The sequence below is a fragment of the Ochotona princeps genome, chromosome 8 (assembly GCF_030435755.1).
Source record: "Ochotona princeps isolate mOchPri1 chromosome 8, mOchPri1.hap1, whole genome shotgun sequence".
NCBI lineage: Eukaryota > Metazoa > Chordata > Mammalia > Lagomorpha > Ochotonidae > Ochotona > Ochotona princeps.
In genome coordinates, this window is record NC_080839.1 from 61,981,946 (window position 1) to 61,991,220 (window position 9,275).

General features: G+C 56.8%; 1 protein-coding gene across 1 annotated transcript; it reads left to right on the forward strand.

Moving 5' to 3' along the window:
- Nucleotides 1-243: 243 nt before the first annotated feature.
- Nucleotides 244-8,869, forward strand: PCARE (photoreceptor cilium actin regulator). The gene is made up of 2 exons (XM_004582885.2): nucleotides 244-3,845; nucleotides 7,912-8,869. The coding sequence occupies exons 1-2, from the start codon at nucleotides 244-246 to the stop codon at nucleotides 8,102-8,104; spliced, it is 3,795 nt and encodes a 1,264-aa protein (XP_004582942.2). The 3' UTR covers nucleotides 8,105-8,869.
- Nucleotides 8,870-9,275: the final 406 nt, after the last annotated feature.

A 9,275-nucleotide genomic window follows, 5' to 3' on the forward strand; every position in this document is an offset into this window, starting at 1 on the left:
CTTTAGAATCGTCCTGCTTCTCATTAACAGCAGAGAGCTCAAAACTTGGGCCCAGTCCCTGTGCACTGTGGGCCACAGGAGTCAAGAAAGCTGGGCCCCAGGTTAGCACATTGCACAGGGACTACGGAGGATTCTGGTTTGCAGCGGCCCAGATGGACTAGCAAAAGATCTTTCGTTCCTGCTTCTAATATGGCTCTGAAGGCTGTTAAGGTCAGGGGTGGAAGATGACTGGCCGCTGAAACCATGGGCTGCACACCTTCCCACAGTGACATCGTAAACAGCGTGGCAAAGAGTGGCATCCAGTTTTTGAAAAAGCCCAGGGGAATTTTGCCAGGCTACCAAGGGGACAGGGAAAAAGGCTCCATCCCTTTGCTGGTGAAGAGTTGCACCTGCTATGACTCTGAGGGGAACCTGTCCTCGGGCTGGAGGCCAACAGAGGAGCAGCCGAGTCCAAGGAGGACCCAATCCACAGCTGAAGGTGAGTTCACGGGAGATCCAGCTTCCGGTCAAAGCAAGAAGCAGGAAGAACAGATCCAGGACGGCAAGAAGAGCTTCCCATCCCAGCTGAACGGTCACATGGCCAAAGACATTCCGCTCAAGACACTGACCTCCCACGGAATGCAAGAGGAAGACGGTGAGGGAAGGGAAAGGAACCCAAAATGCCACAGGTCTGGCAAATGGGGTCCTGGCTGCCAACCTGTCCCACCAACTCCCGGGTGGGAAGGCCAAGTGGACTTCCCCGAGCCCCTGGTGAAGGCCCACCAGCACGCCTATGCCTACCTGCACAGCAGCCTGTCCAAATACGAGGCCGTCCTGTTCCTGGTGCAGCAGGCCACACAGACCCGTGAGCTGTTGCAGCCCATGCTTGGCTTCCTGCTGCGGTGCTTTGAAGAGGTCAACCAGCTCTTGGGGGACATCTCCAAGGATGGAGAGAAGCTCCTCCAGGCAGTCCGGGGGCACCTGGCATGGCCACCAGGAAAGGGAGAGCCAGGGGGGCAGCCGGACCTCCTGCAGCAGCTGCTGCTGTACACGGTGGGCCGGCTGCGGGCACTCCAGGGTGCCATGTCTCTGCTCACCAGAGGCTCCCTAGAGGGCTGCAGCCGCACCCTGCACTCCACCGTCAGCCACCTGGAGAACAAACTGAGCACACAGAGGGACACTGAGGAACACCTGCTGATGGCCTTGGGGCAACTGGAGAGCCTGGCCAGCGAGCCTGGGGTGCAAGGTGTGCCCTTGTACTCTGAGGACAGTGGCATTGGGGCTGACAGCGAGTCCGTGCATTCCATGGACAAGCTGGGCAAGCAAGGCAGCTGGGACTTGACACCAGAGCCTACAGAGTGGAACAGGACCTTACCCCAGCTGGAGGCCTGGCCATCAGGACATGCCTGGCAGCCAAATCCATGCTGGATGGGCTCAGACGTGCCCCAGGACTGCCCGCTCTCAAGACCTACAAGGACCAAGGTTCAGCCAGCAGCCCAGGGAGATGCCAGCAGCCCGTGCCCCTACAGCACAAGCCTGGGCCACAGCAGCCCCAGGCTGGGCCACAGCAGGGTATGTGATGGCCCCAGGGTTGGGGACCTTGCGGAAGCACGGTTATCTTCTCGCTTTTCTCGTGGCTCGGGCTTGTCGGTTCCAGTCCTCAGCGAGGATGAGGACAGCAGCCCAGAGGAGGGCGAAGTGAGCAGCATGATTCCGCGTGCATGGCAGGAACCAGCTTCTCCTTCAAGGCCACGATCATCACCTGCCAGCCCGAAAAGCCCATTTCAGCCACACCCCAGGAGGCCTAGGAGCCCCCAGACCCGGGAAATGATTCGAAAGATGAAGGAAGCCATCAGTGAGAGGATCAAGTTTGTCCCTGTGCCCTCTGCACACCAGGGCTGGGCAGAGGAGGAAGAGGGGATGGCGACGGTCCCACCGAGGCCCAGCACCGTCAGTGGCAGCCAGAGGGGCCCTGAGAGGCACAGGAGGTCCCAATCAGAGGCATGTCTCGGGAGTCCCACGGAGGACGTCACCCTCCAGGAGCTGCAGAGGGTCCAGAGGGATCTCGGACAGAAGCTGGAGGCGTTTTATGCACTGAGTGCCAAACAGCAAGGTCAGAGCAAAGAGCCCAGGACAGTGGTGCTGTGGCCCAGCAGCACTTGCAGGGTCAGCCCCAGTGCCAAGCTCAAGGCCTCCCTCACCAAGGGCTTCAGTGTCCTGCCCAGCCAGGACAAGAGCATCTGGCAGAAATGCAGCCCCCACCCTAAGGGGGACCAACCTTGGCTTAGGAAAGCCAAGAAGCTTCCAAATGATGCCCCATCTGGTGAGAAGGGCCACGAGGCTGCCAGGACCCAGGGCTGGAATGCCGGGGGCTGTCCAGCTAGGACGTCAGTCAAGAAGCTCATTGAAACCTTTAGTACCACTGAAAGGCTGGGGACTCTGGGAGACAGCAAGAACTCAGGGTCACGGGCCTTTTTGGGGAAGTGGGGGGTCCCCCTCATGCCACCAAGATTTCCCATCTACAGGGGTCTTGCCCCTTTGTATACTAAGCCTCAGGTTTCTCCGACAGCAGGCAGAGACCCTCTACAAATGGGCATGCCCTGGAGGCCCTTTGCCCCTGTCCTTCCCCCACTGCCTCCAGCAGAAAGCCCCAAGAGCGAAGATGATGTCAGCTGGGAACCTGAGGGGGACCCAGGGAAGCTCCCACCACCACCCCTAGAAATCCTGATGGACACATCGTTTGCTTCTCTGGAGCCCCCAGAAAGCCATGCACCTGCGCCAGCAGGCAGCTCCCCCAAAGAGCCCCAGGAAGCAGGGTTGGCAAGGACCACGTGGGCATCCACAAAGTTGAGAGCCTCCCTGAGCCCTAGGAACTTGCTACCCAGCAAGAGCTCCCCTGGCCCCAGCAGGCACAGCAGCACAGGGCCAGCGGGCAGCAAGATGAGCTGCAGTCCCAGAAGACTGGCCCCGGAACTGAGCTCTCCCCGACAAGCAGCAGTAGCAGCAGCACCAACCAGCCCAGACCCAGAGGGAGACAGTGGGGCACAGGGTCAGGTGCAAGCAGAGAAGGCCATTCCCAGGCACCGCTCCAGCCCTGCATCTGCGCATAGCAGGAATTTGGAAACTGGCCCAGCCAGACCAACTAGGGGGTCACAGCCAGCCGAGGCCCCCAGGCAGGGCCCAGAGAGAAGCCCCACGTTGGTCTGGAAGGCCTCTCCCTCAAGGGCTCGCTGGGTACCCCAGGCAGACAAGAGGCACCAGGGCTTGCCTGCCTCCCACCGGCCTGCCCGGCCCAGTGCTCCGGCCACACACGGGTCCCCCAGCCCACCGCTCAGCCCAGGAGCCCCCAGCCCTCCTAGAGTGCTGAGCCCACCTGCCACAAAGGGGCAAACCTCCCCGCGGCCCAAGCACAAGCTGTCCAGCTCTCCCCCAGCAAGTCCACCCACACAGCACCCAGAAGCAAGTTCCCCCTCCTCAGGCCCCTCCCTGTCGCCCCCAGTGTCTCCTTCTCAAGGATGCAAGGAAAGGAGACAATCCCAAGACAGTCAGGCAGCCACGGCTGAAGCACCAGGGAACGCATGTTCCATCTTCTGCCCAGCCACCTCCTCCCTGTTTGAAGCTAAATCACCCCACGTGACAGCCCACCTGCTGACCCCACCAGGGGCTGGAAGTCTTCCAGAGACTCGGGTACGATGCTCCAGGCCACAGCCAAAGGCTGACTTGCAGAGAAAGACGGCTCTGTGTGCCCTCAACCCACAGCCTTTCGTCAGGAGGGCTTCTGCCCACCGCCAGCCAGGGTTCCAGCCCCAGCTGGCTGGCTCTGGCCCCACCAGCCCCACCTGGGACCCCCGACTCAGCCAAAGCAGGTAGGAAACATCCCAGAGCCCCTGTCCTTCAGGTCCTTGGAACAAAACCAAACCCATGGACCCTGAGCATCTTCGGGGCCGAGGGGAGAGGAGATGGGAAAGAAAGAGGTGTGGGGAGAGGATCCGATGCCTGCTCAGTCCTGAGCAACAAGGCTTTTACCTGCTGCCTATGAGAGTTGGAAAAGAGGTTTGCAGTGATTTCGTTAGTCCAACTTCATGCACCTCTTACTCAGAAAATGGGGAGACCACGACAAGAAGACCCCTCCTGTTCCTGGCTCACAGCCACCCACGCTGGTGCCGGCAGCTGGCAGCCAGGGCTGCTGGGTCATGCAGGAGGCCAGCTGTGGGGGGAGGCTCTTAGACTGTTCCCAGGACCCCTGCCCATCCTGGTTCTGGTATCAAGAACCCAAAAGCAGCCTTTGTGCGGGCTCTATTGTTTTTGCCATATTTGAAATTACAACTAAGAAAGGTATAGGCATAGATTTTAAAAAAGAACATGGTAAGACACATTCCATTGTTCCTGTGAAAGATTTTCTACCTGCAGATAATTTTGTGAAAAGAGTGGCCCTGCCTTGCGTTTGGGCAAATCTCTTGAGCAGCTCCACCAGGCCAAGGCACATCAGATGTCAGTCAGACAGAGGAAGGACCACACACACACACACACACACCAAGAGAACAATGAAAGGGTCAGTCGCATCATAGCACTAAAAGGAAAAGAGCCGTGACCCGTCGGTTCCCTGGAAGGGACTCCCAGATGCCCCAGGCTCCAGAGCCCACACCACGACAATGGCTGGGTCAGGATGTGTGCAATGTGTTTGGCCTCCTGCGTATGTACATACGGGCTCAAGGGTCATCTCCACCCCTGCTCCACATGCGGTCAAGAGCTTCTGTACCTGCCCTTGAGGGAGCTCCCGGCATCCCTGGTCATGAGCAGTGGGTGACCTACGTGCCATGGTTCCAGTCGGCAGGTGGACCTGGCCACACAAGTATAAGGGGACGCGGAAGAACAGCCATTGTAAGAGCACTGAGCAGTGGACTCATTCCCTCCGATGGCCAGCTTACAAAGGGAAATGCGCCTTTCCTAAGAATTGTGGCGTGGAGAGAAAGAGTATCAATCTAATACCTGTTAGCACTACTATCGACGTGTCTAGATATCAGATCAGCCAGCACCAGCCTTGGCTATCTTTGCGTTGCCCCCAGTCATGTAAATCAGCGGTTCATTTCTACCAGACTGATGGCATGATTGTGGGCTTGACAACCTGTCCAGACCTACGTGGTTATTTTTTACAAAGTACCCAGCAGTCCATTTTAAATATACTATCTCGACAAAGTTGTGCCTGCTGGTAGTGATATCAACGTGCCCAGCTACTTGAAAGAAATGAAATATTGATGATTTTTGCAAGCGTCTTAATGTGACGTTGCTGCTCTTTTCGTAAATCTAAGATGAGTTTCCTACAGCACAGTGGCTTTCATCTAAGAACCTCTGTAAATGTTAATGCATTAGTTCTCACACCAGCCACTTATTCAGTTATTAGATTTCTAAAACTGTGCCCTTCAGGAGAAGGGCCTGCGAGAACAGGAACAATAAAATGGCATTAATTAAAAACACTAACATTTTAAAACAGCAGGAGCAATAATAAAGTCACATAAAATTGTTCAAGAAGAAAATAATGCCCTTTTCTCAGGCTTCTCCTCAGAACGCAGCAGACTAAAAGGTTGTTTTATGTGCTAAATTGCCAACACTTGGGGTTTGGAGGGACTTATCGCTTGCACAAGAGAGGAGGTTGCATAAACAGGAGCCTAACCCAAGGTCACATAATGACTCACCCCACTCCCTGCCTTTGGCACCCCCACACTTCTAAGCCATTCCAAGCTGTGAGCAAGTGATGGGAAGATGCCCAGGCATAAAGTTGGCTTCTGGGAGCAGAAGCGCATCCGTCACAGGGGCATGAATCTGCACAGGGCATGCATCTTTGTCTGCCATCCTGCACGCTGGGAGCTAGCACCAGGGCACTGGTCATGATTTCCCCAAGACTGCACAGCTAGCCTGGAGTCTGCTCAGCACAGTCTGTTCCCCGCAAGCAGGGACTTGCAGGAATGCAAGCACACCCATCGCGACTCGCAGGTGAACAGGCCTCCTCCCAGTCTTGACTCCCATCCAGTCATCCTGTGCTAGGCGAAAGCTTCCTCTTCACACAGGAGGAGGCTGGTGTGTGTTTGTATTTTCCTGGACTCAGGGCCCTGCGGAATGAGAACGGTCCTTGGAGGCTCCCCAGCAAGCTCTGTTTCTGAGCACATCCTGAATACCCAAGTGCAGGCACCTGTCTCGAGGTCTCAGGATGCTGCAGCGCTGCGTGAAGGCAAGGGAGGGCCAGACCTCACGCTCCAATGGCACAGTGTCCAGTCTCTGTACTGTGCAGTGTCCAACCTGGTCTGCACCACCACCCTCGCTCTGTCTCAGTGGCCAGCAGGCCAGCAGGCAGGCAGCCTGCTTCCCCAGCAGTGGTAGAAATGTGGCCTCGTGATGCCAGCTGGGTGTGCTGACAGCGGCTTCCTGCAGCTCCAGAACCTCCTAGGGATTGGGGAGATACAGTCCTAGACCCACCGTGGCAGTGTCCAGAGGCTGCCCGCCACAGATGTCCCTCTGGGGATGCTCTCTGCTTCCTCTAAGCCCTTGCAGCCGGAGAGCAACAAAGGAGCAGGTCACAGACAAAGTGTTTTCTCCTGCTCCAGGACAAGTGAGTTAGGTGGGATCCATGGAGACCCACCCGTCTCAGTGCCCCGAGCACCTGCAAGGACCTGGGGTGGGACCAGGGGGCTACATGGATGAGACTGGCTGTGAGCTCCAGGACACTACCTTCCTGCCTGACAGCCATGATATACTGCAGTCTCAGCACCCACCCATCTTGTTCAGACCCAAATGTAAACTTGTTCTCTACCAATTGGCCTCCAAGGTAGGCCTAAATGCAGAGCTGGGAACGCCAGGAAATAAAGTTCACGTAGTGGGCAAGTATGTGCTGCCGGAGGGGAGAAGCGGGTCTTCTGGTCTATGTTGTAGGGAGCAAGACTCCCATCCTGGTCCTGAAGTGAGCGAGTGGGCACTCCAAGTGAGGTCTCACGTGCCCATGGGAGTCAGTCCTGGAGTGCGGGCCAGAGCACTTCCTCCTGTGAAGCAGCGCTACAGTGCCGGTTACCCACCTCCTGGCACACTCAGAGCCCTGTGCACTGCCTCCAGCAAGGATGCCCATGAGTGCCCAGTGAGACAGATGCTGTGACGCTGATTTCCATGTTTACAAAGGAGGGTGTGGAGACTCAGAGATACTCACGGACAAGCTGCAGGGCATGCTGTGGCCACTGAGTGGGATGGCCACAGCTGGCCCTTAGCCAGCCAGTTTCCGGTCTCTGCACTGTGAGGACCTGCGGCCAGCCTACCAGTGAACAGCCAGTGCGCCCCTCTCCCCACAGCTAGTATCCCTTCCAGCTGAGGCTTAACCTGTGCTGCTTTCTGAGCTTCCACAGCATGCACAGTCACACCGAGGACCACATGGGGAGGGGTCCCTTGGCACTCACAACTCCCCTGGCCCCAAGCCAGGAGCTAGGACTCTGCATTCTACTCCAATGCCGGCTGGGGCTGGGCCAAAGTGTTTCTGTTTGGCTTCATGTTGGAAAAAGTGCGGCAGCTGGCAGAGCTGGTTTGTGTTTTGCCATTTCTTGTTGCTGTTTTTAATCCAGCCAGCTAACTCCAGCCCGTTATTAAACAAGAAGTGCTTTAGAAACAAAAGCAAAACAAGAGCTGGGCTCCCAGTGCTCCTGCACAAGTTATTTTGTTCAGAGCGGCAGGGCCCTGGCACCAAGAGAAAGAGCAGAACTGCCCCTGTCTGTCCCAGGACCTGAGCTCACTTCCCACAGTGCCCAACCGACCACTGCAGGCTCGCAGCCCCACCCACCTGATAGGGACAGTCTTTGGCACCACAGAGGGGTGGGGTGGGGCCAGGGAAGGGGGCGGGGCCAGGAGGGCCAGGAGGACCATCAGGGCAGGGTCTGATGTCACCCTTTGTCTCTGCAGCAGCAGTGAGGAGAGCCCCAAGCAGGACACAGAGCCCTGGGGCAGCAGCCCTTGCAGCCAAGGCGGCAACAGGCAAGCATCACCCCCGGAGCTCTGTGTGTTGGGCCACGGGCTGCAGCCAGAGGCCCGCCCCGGACATGTCCAAGACAAATCCCAGCTGGAGACACAGCCCCAGCAGAAGAATGCGGTCTGACAGGCTGGCCACCAGATCACACGGATGCCAATCACCACGGAAGGCAGAGTTGGTGGGTGAACAGCTACTGCCCAGATGTCCCAGAAAGCAACCTCAGCGGGGCACTGCCCAGCAGGTGTGCTTGGCCTCAAGCAGTCGCCCTTTTGTCAGACTCAGCTCCTGGTTTGCCTTGGGGTTCAGTGGTTACCCAGAACTTTGGACTCCACAGTGGAAACTCTTTAATCCCTCAAGTGCCTCAGTCTTACTTTGGGGTGGGGAAGGGGTAGTTTATTGCACACTTCATGGGCAAGGCACTTTTCTTGGGTTAGCGCCATCCTCACCACAGCAGCATTCTCCAGTTTGGCAGATACATGCTGGGGGCAGGGGCCCCCCTACCTTACTCCCTCAGAGTCTTGTCTGAGGCCTCAAGGCTGAGAAGAAGATAGAGCAACACCATGCATGGATGCTTCTGGCTCTTTCTATCCCATCTCATTGCCCATGGTTCCCCACCACCCCATCTGCCAAAGCACACCCAGCTGCACAAATGGTTGGAAGGCACTGTGTTTTTAGGGTTGAATCATGGCACAGCACTGAAAGCCTCATTAAGATCTTGGTTTCGACGCTAATTAGCAAGCAGCTCCCATCAGCCGCAGACTGAGCTGGGATCAGAACACACAGCCTCTTCCACCTTTCTTCCTCTCTTGTTTGCCAAGCCCACCCCAACGCCAGCAAACTGATTCCACACCACCTCCCGGCCTCAGCAGAGTCCAAACACTGTTGCCAGCCTAACCCATCCATGGGTTCTCCTCTGAGTGGGCACAATCCAGCCTCCCAGACAAGATGCCCTGTGCCCGCAGCTCATGGAAGCACTCGTGTGACATGCACGGGACTGTCTCCTTCCACCACCACCCAAGGTTTCTTGGTGGAGTGTATTCCCAAGTCATCTACAGAACTTCTGCTGGTATTGAAAGAATGGCCAGGCATGCCAGAAACCTGCTTCTGCTGATGAACTATGTACTTGCTGCACATCTTGGAGTTTTTCCACTGGGGCTGCGGAGTGCTCTCTATGTGGAAAAGAACTTGTAGTAATTGGGTGATTCAATACCTGCTTGGTGGGTTGTCAAAAGATGAGAACACTCACCCAGCAGCATAGCTAAGCGGCCCACCTTCAGATTTGCTGCCAAGTTGACTT

Bases quoted from the DNA above. Each gene is read 5' to 3' on its own strand.
- PCARE (XM_004582885.2), top strand. From the start codon at position 244: ATGGGCTGCACACCTTCCCACAGTGACATCGTAAACAGCGTGGCAAAG. The intron at 3,846-7,911 runs GTAGGAAACATC...TTGTCTCTGCAG, and splicing joins CCCCGACTCAGCCAAAGCAG to CAGCAGTGAGGAGAGCCCCA.